This window comes from Drosophila tropicalis, unplaced genomic scaffold (assembly GCF_018151085.1).
Source record: "Drosophila tropicalis isolate 14030-0801.00 unplaced genomic scaffold, ASM1815108v1 contig_573, whole genome shotgun sequence".
NCBI classification, from domain to species: Eukaryota; Metazoa; Arthropoda; class Insecta; order Diptera; family Drosophilidae; genus Drosophila; species Drosophila tropicalis.
The window spans coordinates 695,125-723,105 of record NW_027173049.1 but is presented as its reverse complement, the minus strand read 5'-3'; the positions used below and the strand labels follow the sequence as shown (position 1 = coordinate 723,105).

The 27,981-nt window shown below is 36.3% G+C and overlaps 2 protein-coding genes across 2 annotated transcripts in view; one reads left to right on the top strand and one right to left on the bottom strand.

Moving 5' to 3' along the window:
* dpr1 (defective proboscis extension response 1) overlaps window positions 1-27,981 on the top strand; it is a 69,741-nt gene that overhangs the window by 14,010 nt on the left and 27,750 nt on the right. The window lies entirely within an intron of this gene.
* LOC137575581 (CAP-Gly domain-containing linker protein 1-like) lies at window positions 14,606-16,117 on the bottom strand. Its single transcript, XM_068288177.1, has 3 exons — window positions 16,065-16,117; window positions 15,730-15,812; window positions 14,606-15,662 (listed from the first exon to the last, which is right to left on the bottom strand). The coding sequence occupies exons 2-3, from the start codon at window positions 15,805-15,807 to the stop codon at window positions 14,649-14,651; spliced, it is 1,092 nt and encodes a 363-aa protein (XP_068144278.1). The 5' UTR covers window positions 15,808-15,812; window positions 16,065-16,117; the 3' UTR covers window positions 14,606-14,648.

Here is a 27,981-nt window from a genome sequence, read left to right as displayed (position 1 = left end):
ACCAGAGTGGGAGATTATGATGACTGTCAAATTGCTAGTTATAATATTGTGCTCACATCGTTTTATATAGGATTAAGATTTGAAACTGCTAATTTTAACTAATGTATTAGGTTGTAATGGAAAAATGTAAAGAATACTTCATTTAGAATGCCATTTTAAGTTGTTACCTTTCAGCGACCATTTGTATTGTAATTTGGAAACTACAAAATGTTTCACCTGGAAATGAAACCAGTAAAGCCTTAAGTGAGGCAAACATTTCTTACGTTTCCAACCTGTTTTTCGTTTGAATTGTTGAAAAGATCTTTTTATCTCTGATGAACATCAACAGACTTGTTGAGAGTTCCACCAGAAAGTAAGGGCATTGATAGATAAAGTCTTTGTGTCCTCGTCTGTGTCTACTCTTCACCTTAACAATTTAGAGGATCTATAAGGGATGGTTCAATGGGTGTCTGGATAGCTTTTACTGGCTGCTACAATCAATAACAGTTTTTGCATACTTTGGGCTTAGGAGGAATTTTTATCAGCTCTGCTCGGTGTGTAGGGTATCTGTAAATCGATACTTTGACATCACTTTGGTCCATTTTTATGCAAACATACATAGGTTATAATGCCTAGTCACCAACCGTGATCTCCCCATCTAGCCTCACTGGTTAGAATGGAGAATGTCCCTACCTGCCATCTTCTCCTCATCGTCAACGCCCACAGCCCATTGACATTCATGGCAAAATGCCGCCGACGGCGTCGCGTCATCATCTACTCGTATTGAACTTTTTTTTTATGGCCGCTCACAAATTTGTTTTTATGTTTGTTGTTGGCTGTGCATTTTGGCCATTTTGGGTTCCCGTTGAAGTAATTAAGCCGCCTCAATGGCTGATCAAAATGGCATAGCTGCCGTTGGGCGAGACATTTTGCGCACTTTAGCGCCTCGATTTCATGGGCGAGACAATTTGATTTTGTTGTGTGGTTGGGTCTGAGGCTCGGCCGGGGTCTGGGCCAGGATTTGGGGATAGGCAAATGTTTGTTTTGGACGAGTTTTTTTCCCCCAGCCATGAATATTAAGCTTGGCTACACGTGGCTGTTTGTATTTTTGCGGCTTTGTTATCTCTGCACAACCAAATTTCGAGCTAGAGACAAGAATTCTACCATGAAACAGGCCGAGCACATAGTTCAATCGACCAGTTTGATATTGACTTAAAGCAGCTTGTCTTTATGGTGAGTAATTAAAATTTGGCCGAAAGCCTAAAATCTGTTACATCTAACAAATTCTAGACAAATATCGGTCAAGACTGTGGCTGAATCGTCCTTAGGCGTCGCGGCTCCGACTGCGTCTTAGTTAGTTGGCAACAGCTGCAAATTATGCGAATAAATATTATGTAGAGCCATTTCAAACTTGATTGGCATATAATAGAGGCGAATTTACACTCGACAAAAACAGGTGTGTGTTTAATTGGCGTTAATTTGTTTTTATTACATACCTGAAATCTTGATATCAAGTAAGTCAGAAGTGAGACAACTTCAAGTGAATTTAGTAGGATAACTTTATTTGGTTAAAACTTACTAAATTTTATCATTAATTAGTTTATGCAATTGATTATTGTATTTAATTTTCCATTCTGTCTATTAGTCATTAATCATTTTTATTATTGGCAAAAGTTATTTTTACGTTACCTTAGGACGATTTTTTGTGTATTTCCTTAAGAATAAATATAAGGAATATTTTCGATTCGATTCGATTTTTGAATTCACATGTTTGCTATGTATTTTTCTCCCAGTGTATGCAATGGCTTTTGATAAGAACTAATGACTAAAAATTGAAGGCGGGACATTTAGCCAAGGGCTAATTTTTGCTGGCCCTGTTTACACTGCTAACAGCAGGGAAAACAATAACAACAAAGACAACAATGATAAAAAAAAACACTAACACAACATTTCCATTCAATTTTCAATTTGCAGCCTTAAATTTCGTGGAATGAAATTACTTCTTTGGGGCCAGGACTAGAAAATAAATTACAACATTAAATAAAAGTTTGTCATTTAAATTGGAAATATACAGAGATAAGGTCTGCTCCTCAATACATATGTACATATGAATGTGCATATACATATGTATATGTGATTATCCCTTGGGTAGGTTTTGGGCCTAGTTTCGAGTTGGCTCTTTTTCCCATTTCTTTTTTTCGTTTGCTTGCTGAAAAATTGCACAATTCTCCAATTCGCACAAAACACTTACAAATTGGGGCACATATGTTAAATTTCTCAGACTCTGGAAAAGGACAAGGGGAATGTTTATTGTGTGTGCAGGATCTACGTGTGGATATTAGATGACCCCCAACCCAAAATTCTCAGTGTCTGTGTGTGTGTGTGTTTGTTTGTGTGGGCGTAGGCTAGATTTGATAATTTGCTACTGGCCGGGCCATAAGCAAAGCTTAGCCAAAAGCCATGCGAGCAACCCGAAAGACTATGGCTATGATATATATGCGTGTACATATAGTAGAAATTGTTCATGTCCATGGCCTGACCCCAAAAAACTTTCGGGCGACAATCTAAAATAATTTGAGACATCCTTTGTTGCTGCTCCAAATGGTCATCCTTGTGGCGTGTGAGAGTTTGTACGGGCGGACGAGAAATAAAATTAGTTAGAAATGCGTCAAACACAATTTGGCCGAAACTGGTTTCTATAATTATAATTTCCATTTGACTATCTTTTATGTCATTAAAAATTCCATTTTAGCATAGTTTCTAATTTAATCTTCATTTTGCAATATGAAGACTATTAGATAAAAGTGTGTGTCCACGAAAGAAACGTAAATATTTGATACAAAACTTTTCCAACATTCACAACTTTTCCTCGCTTTCCACTTCTCCTGATTCAAGTGTCTAATCATAATGTGGGTAAATGTGGCTACATTTTTATAATTTGTTTGTGCTTATTAGATGGAACAAGTTTAAGCAGCTTTGACTTATGGGTAATAACTTTTGCGTAATTTGGTTTTCACAATCTGTTTTTTGTTTCACTTTTCCCTATTCCACGATGTTCGGTGGTCATTTGAACACGAACCGATTCAACTAAGTTCAAAAGACTAAGAATTTCCATATGATTGTATTATAGAGCAAGTGTAATGTCGGGTTTTAAAATAATCTTTACCAAAAAGACACTGAAGTAGATCGAAAGTTTCATTACCTTAAAAAAATTGAAATATGAACTCAATAATAAATTTCCAGAGGCCGACCTACAACTACAAACAAAATTATAAATCAAAATTTTAAATATTTTAGCATCGCTTTCGAATAAATTTTCTAGAATAGGAATATCTTCTTTCTCGTCGGTTTCCAAATGACCTGCCAAGTTTTTCATTTTTTAATATCCGATTCAAAACGGTTTCCAAACAAGAAAAGGCTTTCGGTTCACATCCAGCACAGTGGGACAGAACGCTGTTTTCCTTAGACACTAAACTTTTCTTGCTGTGCATCTGTTTATATATTTAAGAGCTGCTCCAGCAACACAAAACTTTGGCTTATCTGTTTTGAAAACCAAAATTTCAGTTATCGGAGTACTTTTTGAGTAGGTATGAATAAAAATGAATGACCCAGTCAGTCTGAAAAATACTGATACAAGAAATAAACACAAAGAGATCAGACTTGAGTATATTAAGGATTCATAGTTTGTTACTTTTTAATATATTCATTAGCAGTTTACAAGCAAGAACAGGACTTGAGTTCGAGTATTTGCAACCGGATGAGTCATAGTTGAAGGGTGGATTATTCGTATGTGTACTCACTTGACTCATTTGATTGAAAGACTGAATGAATTCGACAACATTTGTAATATTTGAATTCCTTAAAAGAGTTATTCATTTCAGTCTTAATGTTAAATGTAAATGTCTCAAATTCATTCATTCTTTCATTCTCATTCATGCAGTTCTCTTGTAAGTATATTGACGGCTTTTGCAAAAACAATCATATTTGTTTCATTCATGAATATACTATATTATCTTTTAAATTGTTGGCTGTAAACTTAAAGATTGTGTATACAAATTTAAGGAGAGCCAGACAATGGCCTAGCTCGGCCTCAACTCATTTTCTCTTATTTGACAATGACAACTTTGGTTGGTAGCTTCAGTTTCAACTGAGTCTTCCGGCTGAGATGACTGCATCCTAGTACATCCTGTACATCCTTGGCATTCGTGTGTGCGTTTGGTTGACTCCAGCTCATGTGGTTTTGGACTGAAATGAGCTGAACTGAGTTGAGCTGAGCTGTTGCTGCTGCTGCTGCTGCAGTTATTGCAATTGGTGTTGTGGTCGTAATTATTTTTAATTATTTCAGTTTTCCAGCCGCAAGTTTGTTGCAGAGGTAACTACAGCAACTACGGCAACAGCTGCAGCCTGGGAAGGCATATTTGTTGTTGTTGCATGATGCATGTTGTAAGAAAAAGTTGGCTATAGTTAATAAGCTGCCCTTGTTGCGGCTGTTGAGTTGTGGTTGCTGTTGCTCCTGTTGTTTCAGTTGTTTATGCCGCCTGCAGTAAGGCAATTTGCAGTTGGCTTAACCTGCCTCAATGCCTGTTAGTTTTATGTTGCAGTTGGGACCTTTCCTTTTTTTTCTCTTTTGGCAAGTACTTTTAATGTCGGCCTGGAAATGTTGACAGATGAAATTTAATGTACATATCTCTCTTGCTTTTAAATAATTCACATACGCACACTCAAATCGAGAGAGGGACAGGAGCAGACACACATGCCAGACTTAATTTAATTTCTATTTCAAGTGAAAAAGGCAAAAACAAAAAAAAATCCAATATGAAAACGCAATCTAATCCCACGTTGGCTTTTAGCTGCCACAACTCGCTTAATGCCTGGCCAGGGAGTCGACTCGAGTTGAGTTTTGTTGACAGCATCAGCTTTATATGGCCCCCTCGACCCGCCCCCCGTCCCCTCTTGCCGTCGCCAACAACACAACCAAACAGAGAGTGCGAAAAAAGTTTTTGCATACTTTTCTTTTATATATCTTCTTTTTTTTTTTTTGGGAGCATATTATATATTAATGATACATTTGCCAACTGTTTCGCCCAGGGGGAAGAGATCTAGCTTGTCTCTTTGGCCTGGGCTCATTTCAGAATTGTCCATTTGCATCTAGAGAGACAGACACATGCCGAGAGGCAGACAGGGAGTCAGGGAGAGATGAAGTGTGAGAGTCAGTTGCACATTTTATAATCCACAATGATTGATATGACTCTGTGCCTCTGTATCTGTCTCTGTCTAACTGACTCCCTCCTGCTTTTGTCTTTGTGCTTTTGGGTGTGTGTGTGTGTGTGAGCCTGGTCACATTATGTCTACTCACTTGACGAACGAAACAAACGACAAACAAAAAGCCATGCCTAAAAGCATGTAACACGAAAAATATCGCCACAGTTAAAATGTCACAGTAAATTCATATTCATTCATTATGTTGAAATCCCCCCTGAGATATATATCATGGATAGAGAGAGAGAGCGAGAGAGGCGGTTCAACGTAACGGAGCATCCTGTAAAACACAAAAGACCATGGAACAAAGTGCACACACACACACACACACACAAACGAATAGGTGGCGGGATATAGTGGGTGAGCAGAAAGAGAGACAAACACATGTGCATAAAGTAGATTGCTCATGACAGAACTCTCGCTCGCTCTAGAGTGCCGCATTCATTTTCATTAACCCGTTTTTGGGACATATCCAGCCCCACTCCGCCCGTTGCCCACCTCCTGCCGCCCGCTGTCACTCCTTTCGCATCGCCTCTATGCATACTTAGCTGCTTCTTCCTCTTCTCCAGCTGATGTATCACTTTCCTAAATTTCTGATGCCTCTGGCAAAAATTATACTGTTGCTTTTGTTATGCCATTTTGTTTGCCTTAACACTGCCTACACACACATCGTGAGAGAGAGAGAGAGAGAAAGAGAGAGTGGGAGACATATGTACATAATTTCTTCTATCTTCACACAGCTCAATTTGAACAAAAGAGAAGCAGAAAGTGATAAAAATTAAAAACATTTTGTACATTCTCAAAAAAAAGGAAGAGATTTCATATTTCTTATTTTACATTGTCTCGTTTTACCATAATGAAGTGGAAATGAGTGCCAAAGGATATCAGTTGAGAATCTGTTTAATATATAGAGCACGTACAACAACAAAAACTTTAAGAACAAAACTTAACTGCCTGAAAAATAATTGAGTGGGAGGAAATTCGCGGGTAGATCGCGTCTCCGAAAATTTGGGACGTAGTGTATACACGATCCTTGGTCAGTTAGTTATTAGTAATCCCTACCGCGAAACAGAGCAATTTAAACGGTCTAGTCTTAGGATAGAATTTCGATAGTAAGCTGCGAAGATTGGCTCCGAACAACTTCAACGACCGGGGACCGAGCAGGAGAAATTTCCTTCGATAGATAAAATATATTTATTAAAAAAACTTCATTTAGTTATTTGGTTTATCCTTTTTTGCTTATCCTTCTAGAGGGTGCTAGAGGGTGCTCTTGTAAAATCGTTTATTCCCTTCATAAATTTCTGTTGAAGAAGTTATCGAAGTAATTTTGTATTTTGTAAGATTTTACTACAATTCGGTATGTATGTATATTATGAGAAATTTCTTACTTTCTACTGACTGTGAGTTACATATATCTCAATAAAGTTGACCCATCCACCCAATTGAAAAACTTAATCTCCATTCTCAAAGCTTAAGCATGAAATTTTCGAGATGGCACTTAAACTGATAAGTTTTTTTTTTATCATGCTATCTCGCTCACTCTAACAAACCCATGAGCACTCTAACTCTGATCTTACGCAAAAACTCGGACTGAATTTGCTCAAGTTTCCCTGGATATTAATGACAGATTTCAGTGTGTTAAATTTAAGTTGCTTAAAAATTTTGGGAGGTAATTAGGTTTTCAATTAATAAGAAAGAAGAGTGACTTCTAATCAAGTCACTCTTCTTCCAAAGGACGCTTAACCCTATTTTTGAAATGATTTGAAATGACTTTTTATCAAAAAATAAATTAGTGAAATTTTTGCGACTTTTAGTGAATTTAATCTCCTTCAAGTCAACTTAGATAATATGTATTTGCCATTATTTTAAATTAATTAATAATCTTATAACTTAAGGGGAAATAATTTAAAATAAAAATCAATTCAATTTATATCTATTTTCTCATTTCTATAATCACTCAGCCTAGTGAATCATTTTGATGTCCTTTGAAGTGACTTTGATGTTAAAATATTGTCTATTGCCTTTGGCTGAAACTATGCAAAGAGTTGGAAACACTTTACTCGTTTGGTTTTAAATTAGTTTGAATTAAGCTGGAGTTAATATCTTTCCAAATATCTTTTTTATTCGCTTAGCCAACTCAATGAAGTGTAGACAGGAATTGATATCTTTGAACGATAACTCTTAACTCATTTAAATTGTTATATCGAGATACCTTTTCCATGAGTTGCAGACTTAAATGCAATTCAATTTGACAGAATTTCTGCAAGCCATTAGCAGATCTTTTGGTAGGCATTAAACAACTCTAAATCATTTCCCAAGCAATTGAAATGCAATGAAGCACCAAATGCCTATTTCTATGAATGTGTTTGCCAAGTCTAATTATCTGGCATGTGTGTGTACTTATAGCTTATGAGCACACAGATGGAGGCAAACAAATAAACACACAGATACTCAGCACACACACACTCCAATACGTAAGACAAAATCACAGCTGCTGTTAACCAACGAAGCGTAAATTTGGCAAATACCGAGTAAAGAAATTGATCAAATCAATGAGATAGAAAAACTCAAAGGAACAAATTAAGGACGAACCTGGACACAGTTGCCATAAGTTTGGCTTAATTATAGATGCATATACATAAGTACAAATAACTTTTTTATTTTGTTTAGAAAAACAAACAATTATGTAACATATGTACAAATGTCCTTTAAACAAAAAAGGGGAAGGACGAAGCTTTTATGGCAATACCTAAAAAGAGGCGTCGGAAGTGTGTGTATGAGTGTGTGTGTGTGTGTGTGGGCGTTAAAACAAAGTAAATATTTTATATGCTAATAAACATCCATATGGCATTTCATTAAACACATTATCATAAAAAATAACCCAAAGACCCACACACACACACACACGCAGGCACACAGATATAATTTCATTAGCACTTTGGAATTTTTTTTTTTGTGTTTTGTTACTTGGCTGAAAAGAAATTGTTGCTTTTTAAAACGAAATGAAAGAAAATAAAATATTTACCAAGAGTAAGGAGTAAATATGCGAAAATCTTACGTCAAAGGATAAAGTCCAAGTATGAGTTGCTAGGTCCTTAAAATGGAACAGCAAGTGGGCTGGGAGAAAATTGTGTATAACATGGCCCCAAGCAGATTGCAAATACATTTCAATTTTCAGAAATTTCGCAGAATTATCTCATTTTAGCCAGCCTTTCAACAGGTTTTTTCCCGACTAAGTAAACAAATTGGCTTAACTGCATGGTGGGTAAAAGCAAAGAAACCGCTTTCCCTACACTGATTAAGATTCTATGGAAATACCCATCTCTCGGCGAGATTCAGAAGATGCATTGAACTGCCCTTATAGTCTATCCGCTCTCTCCAGTTGAGATTCTTTTTTATAAGAACGATTTTGAAATTTTTTGAAATTAGACATGCTGAAGAGCATCCTGTTCAATGACAAGGACTAACCACACCAAATAGAAATAATCAGTAAGTTAGCCTGGGAAGCAAAGCCTCTCAGTGACGGCTTTAGGCCGCATTTACAATGTGGAAACACAAATAATGCCAAAGCGGAAGAGAAAGGCAAATGTCTGTACTGAACTGTTTCCGCTGCTCATCCCCCCATTCAACACATTCTTGCACACTTGAAATAATTTTTCTTTCTTTCGCATTCACCCACACTCTCACTTCTTGGTTGTGGGAAAAAAAGGATTTATTTTCGTGCTTAACTTGGTTTAGCTGCCGGTTTTAAAAGTAATTAGTATGCATGTTTGCATTTCGTTAGCAAATGCGACGACGACGACAACGACGAGCAGCGACTGTGAACTTTTCATTATAAATTATCCTTGCCAGAGAGGCGTTTCATAACGATTTGCCTCGAAAAACAGAAGACACGACAAGATACAAAAAATAACACCAAGTGGAAAACGGGCTTAATTCCAGTGTCCCGAAGATTGTATACTCTTGAGTCAGTAGAACAGGAAATGACACACAACTGATCGATTAAGAATGAATTTAGTCTTGATTAGTAATCGTCAAAGTAACTTGAACAAATTTCTCATCAGTTATAAATTTAATTTCTCAATATCAAGTACTTTGAGTGGATTTTTCAGGAACTCATTAGTTCTCTTAGTCTAATTTTAAACTAAACCCCTTATTTACGATTGAAAATCTTATGTTTTCTTAAAATTTATCCAAATGAAGCCGATTAATTATTCAATCCACTTTTGAATAATCTAAACAAATTTTTTAACATACTTTTTCTCCTTAAATTGTCGAAATACTTGGCTCCAAGAACTTGGCACAAAATATTTAAAAACATCTTTTCTTGATTAACTAATGGATTCGGCTCATTTAGCTCATTTCACATCTCATCCACACTCAATTTATGATTTTAATCGTAAAACAAAAGAATTATCGATGTATTGATTTAAAAAATATTAAATGGTTTACTCTGGTAGGGATTATTTGATTAAATTCGGCATTAATAGGGAATCATCTTTAATCCTTGTCGAACAAGAGAGAGCTTGGGGTCGATGGGTTTTGGTTGTTACTATTACCAAATCACTGGCAAACGGGCTGCCCAAACAAATATGCCTTTTGGTGACAAGAGTATGCGAAAAAAACACAAAGGGAAAATTTCATTTAAATAAATTTTAATTAAAACAATATATGTATACAAAAAAATGGAAATAAAAATAAATAAAAATTAACATTGTAGCACAGAGTAAAGAAGGCAACAACAAATTGTCTGAGCTGAGGAGTTTACAGGAATTGGAGACAGTTGGCGCTTTTGGATGGGGGCTGAAGGCGTGGCACCGATGCTGCTTACTTACTTTGACTGATGAAGATTTATGCGACAGGAGGTTACTGCCATTCGGCTGCGGTTGCCAAGGTGCATGAACAGAGTAGATGAGACAGCGACGAGAAGACGTTGCCGCATTTTGTGGCAATTTGTTTCAAGTGCTTCTCGTCTCATTGGCAACCTTGATGCCACCTTGATGGAGGTGGGAATTACTATCGAAAGACAAGAACACGAACAAAAAAATGAACAGAGTACAAAGAATAGGAAAGTAAACCAAATATAAACAGTAACCGCGACAGTGACAAATTCAACCTAATTTAATTTAGACTTTATTTGCACTCGAATTACTCATGGCATTTAATTAGAATCTATCAAAAAGCTCTATTTACAATTGCCATAAAATATGGCATCAAGTTAAAGTGACATTTATAATCATTCTGAATATTGCTGAAGCTTTGAATTATCATTTAATTGCCATTTCTCCTTTATCTTCATACATTTAGAGAGTACGAAACGAGTCATCGCATTTATGCTCGCATTCTCTTGATCTTTGGGGGATTGAGAAATTAATCATCCTAAACGGAAGTCTTTTTGGGCCTTCTCTCATATCCCCCAGCAGTGTCATCATTGTTGAAAGCATTCCTCCCAGGCCTCTTTATAGCCATAATGTTCTCTTTTGTCTAAATTCGTATTATGTTCATTGACCTTTTCAACAAAAGAAAACGAAACTGAACGCTGAAAACTACACAGGTAACAAAGGTACTCAAGTGGCTCTTTGTCGTTTCTTTTTTCTGTATATGGCATTTGATTAGAAAAGTTGCAACAGATCCGATGGCAAATCCTTTTCATTATATAAAACGGGGAAAAAATTCGCCATTCCCATCGACTTGAGGATATATATTAAACAATTAGGAATAATGCGGCATATGCCAAGCCGAGATTGCCTCAGTAAAGTATTTACAAAACCTTTAAGAGGAATAGTTCTTGGCAGTTTGCTTCCTAATATTACGCATACGCCAAGTATGCACTTCTTCTACTTCGTGATAGAAGTTCGGTTTCCTTAGCTTGACTTAACGAACTATACTTTTATTAATGGTTTAAAAGTAATTAGAATTGTGAATCAGTGAGTGACAGTAAAAACCAATTCAATTAGACACTAACTAATAAAGTTTCTTCAATTGACTTGAATCAAATTTGAAATCCCAATCGACAATTGTAATAGCGACTGCCGAAAGTTCTTGGCTTTCACTAGATAAAAAAGGATGTATTAATCATTATAGTCCAATATAGACTAAAAGAATGCATAATCTAAATGCCTTGTAAAACTAAACTTATCGATGAGAGTCAAAGGTATATCCGAAACGGAAAGGAGCTGATTCATGTAATATTACTTTCTTATAACAATAGTTGACAAAATTGATCACTTTATCAAGTAATATTAAATGAAAATTTACATAAACTTCAAAGAAATTTATAAATTTAAGAGATCTATAGGGTATAGAGATTTCATCGTAAATTGTTTGTTTGTGCTTTATTTATTTTTTGCTGTCATTTGCTGTTTACGCCTAGATTTACGTTAATGAATCCAGTTTATTAATGTTTTCTCGTATTTCTTTACTTGATTATATGTATACATGTAATTTGCACCCAGGCACTGATGCCTTTTTTCCTCTGATGCTTGGGTTTCGTTGTGTCCTTTTTGGTTTCGTTCCTTGGGGTTATACTTCATGATTTCGCATTTCCCATTTACCGTCTGAGGAGTCTCTTGTCTTGGTTTGTACTTTAGCTGGATGTATTTACCTTGGGTGTAACTGCAAACAAAAAACTCGCCTACACAACAATAAAGTGGACACGGGGCGCATCTCATAAATTAATGACTGAGTCAATTAATGAATGGTCCGGAGCAACTGCGGGCTCCGGAAAACATAATGAAATGCTGCTGAGACAAGCAAATGGAAATGATTTCAAGTTTGTTCTTAAATAACTAATAAGAAAACATCCCAAAATAAAACGCCCGAGTTGCCGAATCGGTTAACAAAACTTCACTTTGATGACTTCTTAAAGCCAACATTAAAGAACATTGAAACTACATTTGCAGTTTGCTTTGCTTCCATTTACTTTGCTGAACTTAAAATACTTAATCATTTAAATTGCATCAAAAGCAAACCAAGCAAACCGACCAAATGTATTTAGCCATAGAATTGCATGGCCACAAGCAAAAATTTCATCCGTTTGCCATAAAAAAGTGCAATTTTAATGGCTAGAAGCAATGGCCACAAGATGGCTGTTCCTTTCAGAAGGCAACGGAAAGCCAAGCGAAAAGAGAAACTGAACAGAAACAGAACCAGCCAAAGTGAAACAGAGAGAAAGCAACAGAGACAGCAAGATAGTCAAGTAAATCATACAACAAACGGAAGTATAACAAAATACTGAAGAGGTTCAGGCGCTCAGGCTTTATGTTGTAAAGAAATACATTCAAATAGGTATACATCTACATATAGAAGATATGGCAACTTTGCGTTAATCATGGAACCGAGCAGTAGCAGCAATGTGAAGGAGAATCCTTCCTAATGGCCACATTTTCATGGCAGTCATGGGCGTAGAAAATAATGACTAACAAGGATAGTTCTCCGTTTCTTAATGAGAATGACTTTTTTATTAAAGAGTGAATTGAGTCAACTAGTGATTCCTATACCTCACAAAAAACCTTGTTATTGAGAACAACTTTATTGATTTCGGCTGACATAAAAAACTTTCTTCAAGCTTTCTTTGAACCATTAGAATCTGATTAGTAATTCGTAAATAAAGTGGCCTTAATATTCTTAATTGTAATATCATTGATCTGTTAATTGCTTCGATGAATGTGTCACAACCCCCGCCCCCCATTAGTGGCACTATTTCTACGCCCTTGTCATTAACGTTTAAATACAAATAATACTTAAGACTCTAGCAGGAGAAAGAGAAAAAGAAAAGGAAAGAAGGAGACTTTTAGTGAATTTTATTTTAGGGTTTTTTGTTTGCGCTTCTTGCATTACTTTTTAATGCAATTTTATGCAATTTGTAAGGCTTCTAAATGGGTCGAAACGACCTTTTGGCCAATTTGATATTTGTTTTGGATACAATTTCAGTTGCCTTCCTTGTCTAATGAGGTAATTTGATAAGACAATGGCACAAATGTGAGCAGTGTGAAATGTGAAGTGAAAATTGGCTAGTCATATATACATATGTTGGGAAAAGCAATAAAAACCCCAAAGACAAACATCCAATGGCATCCGACTAAAGCTCGCACACATCTACATACATACATACATTCATGTGTATCCTGTTTCGGAAGGAAAAGTATCTGTTCTTGTCATATTTTAATGCAGGACAGAAGCAACTGTCATTTATTGGCACATTTATGGCCATGAGCTGTCATCATGGCCAACAGCAGCAGCCTAGCTGATTGTCATTTCGGTAAGTCATTAAAATGTTTATGCGTCTATTGACAGGGTCAAGACACACACATTGCTACTGGGTGGAAGCAGGGTCAGTTGGGAAAGGGAGGCCTGGGACATTCATTTGGCTAGCCTTAATTAGGTTATAAAAGTTTAATTACAGCGCCGACAATCAGAGCAAATCATTTGGAATTTATGCCTATGCCAAGTCTTTGGCAATGCCTTTGTCTGCATGTGTACTTAGAAGGCATCAGCTCGAAGAAAAAAACAAAAAACACAGAAAAAAGAATTATAATTTAAATGGTCATTGGCCGCTGTAGCGTGAAAACCCGCGCCAAACTGTGACCAATGCCAGGAGCGAGGAGGTCAGGTCAGGGTGATAGTCTGCACTCGCTGCGAGGGCATTAATGAAGTAAGCATTAAATTCATGAAACATTAATGTTGAGTACCCTTAATGGCGCCAACGCGGCTTATGCTTAAGCCCATGTCAACACACTGCAACACTCAACTCCTTCCACCCCATTCCCAGTCGGTCTGCCTCTGAAAAGCTGCATACTAAAGTAGTTTTCATTTCCTCTTTTGGCCAGCTACTTCTTGTTTAAAAGAGAGTCCTCTCAGCACCACTTAAAGTTGGCCTATGAAGTGTATATATGTATGTATACATATCTTTAAGTTATAGCTATGAGTGTTGGCATATCCATCAATGCGTAAAATCGATTTCGGGATACTGACACTAACAAAGCCTAATACGTAAACTTAAGTTAGTCTCCCAGACACAGGGCCAAAAACCTGTGGGCGCACATACGTTGGATGTGAGCCAAAAAAAGTAACAACAATAACAACAACAACGAATCGAAAATAGAAAAGGAAAAATAGCTCATCAAAATGCAAAACAAAATGCGCAAAAGTAATTTCTATCTACATATAGTTATTTATTCTCTAATATATTGGCACAAGATGTTGTGCTTGCTAGACAGTCTCTCCTTCCCCCAAAAAATAATCACAACAAATGTATAGCTATAGGCATTTATGTATTGTATATGTATATATTATATATATATTGTATTTATGTAAGATAAATCTATATTAACTACCATGGATATGACACATAAGGCAAAAACTGGGATAACTGATTATTGCATTTAACGAACTTGGGAACATTCGAAGTGTTAACGATTCATAAAATACATTTTTGGAGCTGTTTTTGAATTTGAACATTTTTCAATAGAACTTTTTGGGTTGTATCTCATCATTACAGTATAGGGGTCAGAACCAAACCAGCCATCAATAACATCATATATATTTCCATCGATAGGTAAATAATTTGTCATTTTTTGTGGGTCCAGTTTTAACGTTTTCACTTGATATCCATCTGATTTGCCGTACATGGCAAATTCAGTAATGTGGTGATAGATAAATTTGTTTTTATCAAACTGAATGTACAATTCCTGTTCGAAATCTTTGGTCAAATGGTATAAGCGTTCCAACTCAATATCAATTTTTAAATGAAACTTGCCACGATTTTCTTCATTGCGACAAATTACCATCCAATCATAACCCTCTAAATTATTTTGAATCGTTACGGGCATGGGGCCAAATCCGGGGATCCAAACTAATTGCTCGGTATCCTTGTCCTTGTTCTGTTCTTCAGGGGCTGGAGCTTGGGCCATTATTTGATCCTTCAAATTATTAATTTGCTTTTCGTAATTTTGAATAAGAATTTCATTCTCGTAAACTTTTACTGTCAGCTGATTTTCCACTTGCTCTTTTTCAAGTTGCAGCATCCTTAGTCGTTCGTTGGACAACTCTAAACGGGCATTGAGTTGATCCTCCCTGGCCTTAGTTTGATCCGCCAATTGATTCTCCACTTGTTCCTTTTGAGTTTCAAGGTTTTTTTGTCTTTCATTAGTTTCTTTTAGAAGGGCGATCGACTCCTTGAGTTGATCCTGGTACTTCGACACAAGGTCCGAGACCTCCTTGGACTTTTCAGGCATTTGATTCTCCACATAGTGTTTATGTATTTCCAGGCTTTTCATTGACATCATTGATATTGTCTTCATATGATTATCAATTTGCTGATCTTTCAGTTTAATCGTATCAGCTGCTTGCTGCAAAATGGACTTGACTTTTTGGTAACAATTTCCCTCGCACTGGGTGTTCATTAACTCAAATCCATCGATCATCTGGAATATAGGGGTATTGTTAATTTGATTATTTTTACCCTGCAGCATTAAATAAATTGTTCTTTACCGAATTGGCTTCAGATGCAGAGTCTTCTCGAGAAGCATCGGTATTCCACAACATCAGATTGATTATAGCTTGATCCATTTCAGCTGCAAGGTTGAGGAATTTGAGTGAGAAATGTGTGTGAAGTAGTGACCGATCAAACTGTCTGATTTGCTGAGTCAGTAGCTAATATATGTATGTATACAAACAAACAGATGGACAAACATATGAACATACATACATATGCTGTGGATAACTTCTTTATGTACATTTGGATACATACATATATATGTGTTGGCTCATTTATGATATTTAGGTATTCTGTGATATTTGTTAACAGACATCTGCTCCTTTATTACCTTATTTAACTGGTTTTAATCCTTAACGCAGGTCAAACTTATGTAGTTTTTTTTTTTTTTTTTTGGGAGTCCCGCAATAAACTAAAAACTACCTGTGAACCAACGACCGCAAAATATATGTACTTACATAGGTATCGAATATTTATCGAACTAGAGATGCGCGTACAACATATGAGAAGGGATTTTTTAATGCCCATAACCCACATGACACATTTGTTATAAATGGTATTAATCCTGGATGCCATTCTGGAAATAAGGATTTTATAAAAACTTCAATACTTAAAAAGTTTTGAGTAACATTATTAAATGACCAGAGGGCCGGGGCTAACTTCGACCGCGTCAAAGTTAGTATACCCCTGCAACTTTTTTGGTAACTCTTTCCTTACCTATTAGCCATCAATGTGGAAGAACGTTTTATCTAAAAAGGCTTATGCTTGTGAAAGAATGACCTACAATCATAGGAAATAACGAAGAATTTGATCAAAGTCACTGTTTTCTACCGATCGTTCCTATGGGAGCTATATGATATAGTCACCCGATCTTTATCAAATTTGGCACAGTCATTAACAGATATATGAAACTAACAAATGTTTAATTTGAAAGCAATCGCGGTAAAAGTAACGAGTTATTTGCAAGTCACTGTTTTCGACCGGTTGTTTCCTATGGGAGCTATATGATATAGTCATTCGATCTTGATCAAATTTGGCACAGTCGTTTATAGGCATAATAAACCCTCGAATATTAAGTTTCACAATAATAGCACAGAAAATAACGAAGTTATTGAGAAAAGTCACTGTTCGTGACTTTGGGGTTTGTATGGGAGCTATATGATATAGTGGTCCGATCCGGCTGAATCCGAAATTTTTCTTGATCAGCACGTACAGACGAGTTCATATAGCCATGTCCGTCTGGATCAATGCAATCTCCTTCTAGACCGTAAAGGCTTGTAGACTGTATGTATACTGCACGGATTGTAGATCTTGGATTCAGCCGGATCGGACCACTATAGCATATAGCTCCCTACAAACGAACAGTGACTTTTCTCGATAAAAACCGAATAGTTCTTCCTTTCGAATACCTACAAATAACTGTACCAAATTCAATCAATATCGGATGACTAAATTATATAGCTGCCATATAAACAAACGATAAACTATCAATATGCTGGCGCTGGATTACTGCTGTTCTTTCGCAAACATTACATGTTTTATAAATATAAACCTTTTTTCTCGGTGACGGATATTCCCAATGGAAGGAATGATTAACAAAAACAAAAAACAAAAAAAAACTATTGCAAGAGTATAAAAACTTCGGCGCGGCCGAAGTTATCCCCAGGCCTTTCGTTTCATGGGTATAATCTCAACAAAGCTTGCGTGGAACCGATCCACATGCATAAGAGGTCCGAACGTTCGTTCAGGGTGCATATGAGGGTGAAGAAGCGGAAAGAGTATTTCTATCAAACCTTTATTATATGCCGACTCAAGGTCAAAAAATACAAAGCACAAATGGTTTTTTTATGTTTTTCTAAGCTCCCAATATATTTCAATCAATTAATTTCAAACAAAAGTTCATTAGTTTGACTTTTATTGGACTATTTATCTATCATGAGCTAGAGTTTTGATATTTCAGACTTTAGTTTTCACAATCTAAAAATGGAAATATCATAAGTATTAAAACTAACTGGAGTTAAGTAATCGATCCTAATGTTTCACTTCTCTTTAAATAAAGACTTCTGGTAGATTATTTGAAGAGGATTTCAGCATCATCTGTTGAATTCAAAATATGAACTGATTTTATTAACAAACGTCTTGTGTATATAAATGAATTCTTAGACTCTAGGAGGCGACAATTGTTCTTAAAAATGCTTATTTTAATGTTTATATTTTATGCACAGCGTTGGCGACTTGATATTGTGCCGTTGTTATAATCTTGAGCTCCCAGTGTGGACGCATGTTTTGTTTGGTTTTTGAGCCATACTTGATATATGAATCTGTATCAGCTATTTTTGTTTTCTGTTTTGTCTATTTCTTTGTTCAATCTGATTTGGTGAAGCCATTTCAGATGAACATGATGTTTATTCTTAAACATTATTGTTGAAAATTAAATTTAGTGGCAAACAATTAAACTTTCTTAGCAGCATTTGATTGACAAACCGCAGTAAAATTATTAACATAATTATGTAAACTATTCAAATTGCAATGAGCACTGTGTGTGTGTGTGTGTGTGCGGTTGGTCATCAATTAGTGGAACAGTATTTTCCGTTGGGCATAAATCTGTCATTACGCATACGCCACATTGTCCCCGATTGATGTAAGCTGTTTGTCACTGAGCGTAATTTTCGCGGTTCTTTATTTTATTTGCTCTTATTAATATGCATTAAAAGTTCCTTTTTTTTTTTTTTTTGGTAATGAAATGAAAAATTAATTGAAATGTTTTTCATTTGACAATTTTGATTTATTTCCGGTTAATCAAGAGTTGGTGTCTGCCGTTGGGCAGCTAAACAGGTCATTTGCCGATGGAGAGACGCTTTAATCAACAATCGTAATTACGTAACAGTCGATGGATTGCACTTGTGCCTCATTCTTTGTTAATGCAGACACACACACACACACACACACGCATACACTCGGACATAATTTGCATAAATTTATTATTTATATATGTACATATATATGTATATGGGAAATCATTCAATTGGCGAACATATTAAATATGCATTTCGTATAAACTTTTTGGTGAGCCATTTGCGAGCTTTCATAATTTACGAGTGCAAATGCAAATGCAAATTCAAATTAATTAACTCTTAATTAGTGTGTTTAGCATTTTGGTGTCGAACCTTTTTGTCTGATTAAATTTAACCAACTATATCAACTTAATGAACAGTCATTTTGTTTGCTCATAATTAAACTAATTGCCAAACAACAATCGATAACTCATGGCAAATGAAACCAAGTATCATTCTATTATACAAATGATTCAAAATCATATTTCCAAGAGAAATTGATTGCTTCTTCTCTCAAAGATTCCAAGTTTTAGAGGTGAAACTTTCATTTCATGTAAACAAACAAACAAACAAACAAATTGAAGTAGGATTCAAAGCCCTTGTATGTATGTAAGTCCTTCTCTCTGTCTCACTGTCTGTCTGTGTGTCTAGCTGTTCGACATCTCTCAAGTAAGTAGAGTCACGCAGCTCGTGTTTGACAGCTACTTGAAACTTTGGCCACTGCCACCCGTTTAACCCCATGCCACAAAATGGGGCAAGCAGCAGCAACAAAAGGTATCAAGTAAGTAGTTATGTCTGTACATAGAAGACTATGTAGTTGGGATTTTGGTTTCACCTCCGACACCTATGCCCCTGCCCCCGCAACGGGTTAAACGAGCCATGCCTTCTAAGGTTTGTTGTAAGTTTACGTAGTTTAGGTAGTTCAATTAGTGGCCCCAAAACAAAAGACGTCTAAATGAGTTGCACTTGCCGCTGTTGCCGCTTTTGCCGGTTGGGTCTGCTGTTGCGGTTTTTGGCTAGGCAATTGGGCGTACATAAGTTTTCTCGTTTTGTTGCTAATTTTCAGTAGGTTTGGTAATGATGTGGAAAATTATGCAGAGCATGCCTTATGCCTCATGCAAATTATGATTGGGTGTGTTTCTGTGTGTGTGTGTGTGTGTGTGTGTGTTGTGATTATGACGCATTAAAGCTAAGCGAAAGAAACGAAGAAATTAGCATACACCATAATAATTTTAGCTATTGGTGGCACGTCGACACTTTGAAGCCTTAAAGTTGTTCAAGTCTCGGACTTGTTCCTTCCGTCCTTCCCTGCGTATGGTGTGTTGTCAGGCATAAAATTACAAAAGCTTTTCTCACCCTCGCCTCGCCCAACACCATCTCATTTCCCTGGCTCCTATTCTTTCGTTTTTTCCTTAGTGGCAATGGCATACTTTTAGGCAGTTTTATGAGTGCTAACAAGCCCATAAGACCAAAACCCAGACCAAAAGTGAAGACATTAGCTGCCAGTCAGCAAACTAACCCAAAAATGAACTAGACTCTGAAGAATGTTTTTATTTTGGGTGTGAGTCCTGTGCGTGGCACCGAAATGAAAAACCTTCCCAGTAAAAGCAACAAAAAAAAAAAAATGTCGTCATTTGCATGCATTGTCAGGCACACACACAGACAGGTTGGAAAAAAATAAAGAAAAAAGGTCAACTTGGGTCTCGGAATTGGCACAATAGTTGCGTAGGTGTTGAATTTGTGACCGGACTATGAATAAGTCCCCACCCCGCACGTTGTCCCCCCAAGCTCGAACAGATGCCATTGCCAGCTTTTTTTCTCTCCTCCGGATGAAGCAAACATATTTATTTGCACACTTTCACTAGGCTCTATATTGAGTGTTGTGTGTGTATGAGTGCGGGTGTGTGTGTGTCTGTGGGATGGGTGTGCGGCATAACAACAAGAATACTCAATGCAAATTGAATAGAAGTCCTTTGGTCATGCAGAAGAGTGGCAAAAGAATAGTGGATGATAGCGAGAATGGAGAATGGCCAAAGACTTGTTGACTTTTGGGCTCGAATGGGGAAGACCATTAACTTGAGAGTTTTGTAAGTAGATCTATTTACTTGGCATTTGCCTTGAATATGCTCAACGCAACGACTTTAATAGAGAGCCAGCAAATCAATTTCCTTAAGCGATAAATTCCATTGAACAATTGAATGGGCCAAAAACATCAAATCCATCAATGATATATTTTCTTTAAACAACTTTTACTTCCATTGGTGATTGTCAAAAGTTGAAATTAATCTTGTTTAAGATGTGTCATTCCTCACAATTGTTTGTTGTAAAGGGGGACTTTCTGGGAAGGGTTTTTTAGACAAGTGAACATTTAATATTCTATTTCATATCCTGACACAATTCTTCTACCTTAGTTAATTTTGTGAGTTCTTTCTTATTGCCAAGACAGTTTTTTGTTTGTCTTTGCCATAGAGGAGTTGTCCAAAACCTTGCGTCGTATAGATATTCCTTTTTTAAAGGACGTCACTAAGTTTAATTTCTAAACCATTTCAGAATTGATAAATAAAATTAATAAATAACTAGACAAGATTCGACTTAATTGTTGTGTGACTGGAAGTGAGTGTATACATAAGTATATCAATTTCGATTTCAGTATTTGAAGTCGAAAAACTTCTTTTAAAGTTTTACTGTTCTCCATGTTTTGCATTCGTCCGCGGGATTGATTTTCCTGGGTTAACAAAAGTTGCTCGCAATAAGTGAACCGCAATATTAATACTTTTGAAATCTGATTTGTGAAAATAGATGGGAATAAAAGGTAATATATTTACATCCGCTTTCAAAAGATATACGATTAGAAGAACTGCTCAGATTTGGCAAGCTTTCATGCCAACCCTCGGACACCAAGGCCATGATTTTTCATCTTCTGTGATGGGGAAAGAAAAAATGAGTGTGGAAAAAAAACTCAAAATTATAATCATAAAGAAGGCAACGCTTCGGCCAAGAAAATTTGCTAATCTCATTTTCCTCACAATTTATTTCATTTAACGACAATGGGGCAAATAAAATATTTACCAAGGCCGCTCGCTGCCTCAAAGAAAATGAATTCCAACAAATGTTTAAGCCATTCATCACAATTCCAGGGATTCGTTGTGCCTGGTTTTTAAATTGGATGCACGAAATGTGAGTGGGGAGAGAGTTTGACTACCACACAACATCTTACAGTCGATGGAGGAGTTTCTTTTATTTTTAACTAAAAATTAAATGTCACTGGCAGAAGCTTCTTTCTGCCACGACAAGCTGCAAGCTGGATGCAGTAAATCCATTTTAAGGCAGACAGACAGCAGGGAAAACTTTCGGGATGACATTAAGTCAACGCAAAGGCGACGAAGATTTGCGTAAAAAACGAAAAAAATAAACGTTAAGAATGTAAGAGAAGAACAACAAGTTAACAGAGTCTTGGTAGTGTGTCGGAGGGAATATTTTACGCACTGATTAAGGCAAACGAAACGAAACTTTGACTCTGGCATTTGCATACGCAAGAATCTTTTCATGCCGCATGTATATTAAATGAGATAGCAGTTGCATTTTAATTTTTCTCCCACTTCTTCTTGAGCTTCTTGTTTGTGTTGCAAGTACAAGTTGTTTACCATGTTGTGGAAGGATTTCGTTTGGGAGGGGGGGTCTTGGGGTGAGCTGAAAGTTGCAATGCGTTAATGTGCTTGAGAAGAAATAAAAATGGAATTGCATTTGAGCAGCATTATAAATGTTGTGAGAGCTAATGAGAAGTGGGGGAAGGGGTGGGAAAGGCAGTCTAGACATGGCTTAGTGAGTTAAATCTCTGCCTCAAATAAAAATGCCATAAAAATCACTCATACGCATTGTTGAGCCCTCATCTTCGCCTTCTCGTTCCACCCAGCTAACCTAATTTAATAGGAGCGCCAAGGAGGCGACGACCTAGGCTCTTTTGGCTGACAGTGGTTAGGACATGGCCCAATCTAATCGACTGCCTTATCGACCAAGCCTTGGTTAATAAAATGTGCTAAATTATGACACAACAACAACAGCAGCAGCAGCAGAAACATCTACTTTCCCAACCAGATAGCAATGGCATAAGAATTGACCAAATGGCCAACAAACGGAGGGCCAAAACTGTTGGTTTGGCGACATTTTGCTCAACTAGAATAGGAAGAAAGATAGAGGAAAAGGGCAGTAGCAAAAAAGTATCTCTCCGAAACGAGGCAAATAATCATGAAAGAGCCAACAACAAATAAAACAACAGCTAGCCATAAAATCGACGCCTGAAAGTCTGCAACGCTTTTTTGTCTACTTTAACTTTTGGCCCTGACGCACATGGAAAATACAGTCAAAGTTACAGTTACACATACATGTGCAAGTATGTATACGAGTGTATGTGTGAGTGCCCCCTCAGTTTCTTTCAGTTAGTTCTCTTTTCCTCCTTCAATATTGAGAGATAGAATCCGCCCCAATAGTTTTCACATTTTGTCAGCCAACAAAATTTGTTGCGCAACGAGAAACAGCAGCAGGAGCTGCAAGAGAGGCGAGTAGGAGGAAGCACTTGTAGTCGATGTCTTTTGTGAATGTCATTTTTGCATTGTTGCGTTTGAAGGCTCTGAAAATATTGGCCAACTTAAAGATAGACAATGCATAAAGATGAAAAGAATAAATGGTTAGAAGAACCAACAACTTGGCCAGGAGAAGAAAATGAATGCCAAAAACCTTTTGCTGGCAGTTGTTTATTGTTTAGAAATCTCTAGTTAAGTTTGCCAAAACGAAAGGATATAGTTACAAAAACGCTAAAGTGAAAGAATATATACAAGAGAAACAGAGAGGAAGGAAGATAGTCTGCTTAAAGGACAACTTAAAGTGCTAAAATCAAAACGAATTTATAATGGGAAATTCTGCCACAATATCAACCAGTTGAAACCACACTTGAAATTAACTATGGCCAAATACCTCACCACTCTTGGGCTAGTTAATCAATTGTGGTCAAAAGATTAATCAATCAGTTGTTCCCTACGAATTCCAATTAGTTGAAATGAAATATTTTCGACAAATAATTGTTCTTTAGGCAAAAGAAAATTCACCAAACATTTCCAAATTCTGGTTTCTTGTCCTAGTTAGCCCAATTAATGCGACCATCTTCAATTCCAATTCCAACTACAACTTCAACTCGACTGAATTCCTTATTCGGCTAGCATCTTGTGGTATAATTTATTACTTTGGCAAAACCCTTGGGCCATAAATTAATTGTCGCGCCTAAGTGCGTTTGCTGTCGTCTGGCAAATGGGTAAAGAGATTCAAAATCGACCGAATGGAACGGAAAACTAATAAGTAGGAAAATTGCTAACAGTTCTCAACCATATGCCAAATAATACGAGTTACATAAATGTACATACATACATACATACATACATATGTACATATATATACTTATTTATGGTTCTGTGCAATGAGTCGACTTTTTATCAGGCAATTAAATTCATTTATTGAACAACTCTTTCGGGTTAACCATCATCATCAATTGAAATACACCAATGAAGCAGCTTAAAATGTATATGTATGATATATTGTGTGTGTGCTGTAGGTAGATAGTACAATCAATTTGATTTCTCCACATTAAATTCTGGCAGAATTTATAATGCTCGAACATTTCCTGGGCAACTGCAAACACAATTGATGTGAACGCTTCGATTAATGTCTGCATTTAAGTGAAGTGAACTTTACTTTGTCTGTTTGTCCCGAAAAGTATTTAAGGCTGAAGTACTCCAACACCATTATCCATTCTATTCCCTCCCCTCCCCCACCACATATATGTACATATGTATGTAGGAGCAACTTGCTATGCTCAGCACAAATGTTTGCCTCCATGTATGTCGTTTCCCAAAGATTTCGATTTGCCAATGCCAGCAGTTTGTCTTCCCTGAATCTACCTCTGTCTCTCTCTCCCCGTTTTCCTTCTCTCTCTATGTGTGTATGTGTGTGTGTGTGTATTCGGCATTGTCAACACACACTTTTGGCTTACAAAATTTATTGTAGACTTATCTCTAAATATCACCTTGGAGTATTTAATATTCAGTAGATGACAAGCACAAACCAGACATGTGACTCTTGGACTGATTTTCATTAAATTTTGGTTCTTTGGAAATATCTGAGGACATTTCTTTTGTAGAATATACACAATATGTCTTAAATTGAAAGAGACGAACAATATTAGTACGTTTTTAGGTTCCAATTGTGTTAAATTAGCATAAGATTCCTTTTAAAACAAAAAACAATAGTTCAACATTTTTATAGACTGAGTAAACCCACGACATTTTATTACTAATGAGAGTCCTTAAATTGAACCGATTGCGATGAAATTCGAATGTTTGAAGTTCTGCCTAGGCTAGGCAAAATTTGACAGCTTCAATGAAAATGGATTCTAGACTCTTACGATATTCTTTACTTCCAAGTAAATTGAGGGTACTAAAGTGCCTAAGAGAAGAGAAAAGAGAATTCAGAGTCGTCTGTTCTTTCCTGTTGCCTAAAAGCAACTAGGCTTAACCAAAGCTAATTTAAATTATCTACAAGTTGGCGTTTTTTTTTTTTTTTTTTTGATAGGCGTAGATTTAAGCCGATTTTCGCGTTTATTGTAAAATGAATGTTCTCTTTTTGTGTTTTTCTGGTTGCCAAAACGATCTCGACAAGAATTTACGACCATATCCGTCAGTTGTCGCCATGAACGGCATTCAGCAAGCGTTTATCTGATTTCGTTGTTGACTTTTTTCGTCCGACTTTATTTTTTTGCCAATCTGCGTGACATGTGATGCGACGCATGCAAATGCGGCAAGAGAGTCGAGATTTAAATGAAAATGGTGGGATGCCGTGGGGCAGAGAAAGTTGCCTCGATTTTCAAATTTCTCCCTATGAAAAGATTTTTCTTTCATTTTCCATTGGAGATGTCAACATTCGCGCATTCTTATACATTCATTGGATTGCCTAAATCTTCCATTCTGAGTCATGCTTATGTACATATGAATAGAATCTGATTTGTATGCGTATTAGTATTTAAGCATAGTTTCTTTTTATTTTTAGAGAGAGAAATAATAATACATAAATCCGAAATGAGGCACTAACCATGCATGAAGAGAAGCAACTAGAGAGTGATGAAATAAAACAAACCAGAAGAGAAGAGCAGACATTGTCAGCCATAAAAATGGCGACGACATCGAGAAACTTTTCTTGCCATTCGACACTCACACATTCGCAAATAAAATCCTACACAGTCTGAAGAAAAAAGATGTATGACAAACTTTTCATTTTGAATACATGAAAATGCTTTAAGGAATTTAACGAACGGCAAAGAACTTGATTTGCCATACATAAACTAAGTATCACACGATTTGCATAAATTTCTGCTTTAATGTTCCTGGGAACTGACCTTTAAGCATCATTACATTCTGAAGGACATCCCATTGAATACCAAGACAAGCTCAGCATGAGATTAACGAAATAAATAGAGACAGAATCACTATGAAGTTAATCTTCTTCGAATTTGTCAAGCAGTCATCATGTATTGAATTTAGAGAGTAGACTCGGTTGTTTGGTTAAACTAGACAGTTTATTTAGGGCATATCTAGATAACAATTAGTCACCTTCGCCGTCAAAATAGTCACATGATTACTTGAGCCTGTGTAAATATTTTTCAGCAAATCGATGAAACAAATTCCAACCGAATGATAGTTTTCATTCTCAAAGCAATGCAAATGATTGTGCTAATCAATCGAGTCATACTCAATGAATTCAATTTAGTTGTAGCCCCCAAACAAACAAACAACTTTGATTTAACAACTTTACTTCTGCAAATTTAAATTTGCAATTTGCAATACAAATATTTATTGCTTCTACAGAAATAGGCAAACTCATGGCTGATGGAAGCGAGGGCAGGGCGTGGGCGCGGGTGAAGGCTATCAGTAGTAGTAGCACATAATCGATAGATGGATAGTTCAACATATTTAAAAGAGCTCAAGAACTCAGCTCGTGCAGCGTCTAGACAATTTTATGCCAAGTCAACATCGAGAAGGAGAGGGAGAACGAGCGAAAGGGAAAGGGTGAAAGGGACATGGCAAGGATGCAAAAAGTGAAGAGGAAGCCAAAGAAAATCTGCCAGGACTTTGCGAAGGGGCGCTGCTACTCAATGCGTCAATGTGTTGTCAGTGCAACTTAACCTTAAGTGCATGGGATCATGAAGAATATAAAGCAACTTACACAGCATTGCGTCCGGTTAAGTTGGAGTCGTTTTAGCAAACATGCTGACGTCAGATTACAAGAAAAACAACTTAACTAACTAGAGAATAAAACATACGATTAGCTAGAGTGAGCCATAGTGAGATAAGATGTGTAACAATGTGTCGGAAATGGTTATTTATTAATGCTATTCCAAAGTTTATATCAGATCTATATGAGCGTCTGTATACATACATCATCTATTAAAGTAATGAAATAATTAGCTGTCTCCAGCTTTGGCTTCAAAATCGGATGGATTACGTATAAGAGAAGTACTTACTTGTGAGTTAAGTTTCTAGATTAAATAAGTTTTGATTATTTTGCTATTCGTTTGTATCCGTCGCTGCTTCCTGATCCAATGATTTGACAAACACTTCTAAAATAATAATATAAAATTAAATACTCAATTAGAATTTACGACTTAAGCCAGTTTATGAATGATATAACACAGTCGAATATGGAAATAATGAACTAACAAGTTTAGGAATAAAATACTCTATCAATTAACATTAAGTGTAATAATTATTTGATAAGATGCAACTTTATTCAATAATTATGCATTAGTTCTGAATCGTTATTACAATTTTCATTTTTTTTGTTGCCAAGTGATTTGAGATTTATTAGTCGTTTTAAACTTATTGCCACATAAAAATAAAGTGAGGTTTAACAATAAAATTTTAATAATCGAGACTTAGTAGTTATACTTTCTGTTAAAATCAAGTTGTCAATAATGGATAAATGATTTGACTATTTCTGAGTCATAAACTTCGATGGTGAATGGCTCAAAGAAAAAGGTCCCAAGAATGACCTTTTTGTGAAACAATTCTATATCCGTTTATTTTGCTCTAAACGTGTTTGTATTTATGCACATAGATTATGGATTATTCAGTTTGTTTGTGCTCAGTGTCCTTCCGCTTAGCCGTTTGTTAGTTCTGACCAAATATTTGAGCCAACTTGGTCCACAACCCGAATGCATTTCACGCTCAATTAATGGATGGTGGGGTGGGGTGGATGAAGTGAGGTCATTGAAATTAAAGTAATTTCAATTTATGTTTGTTCAATCCAAAATCTCTATCTATATATGAATGTATTTGTGTAGATTCTAATTTACATCATGTTGAAAAATTTTCC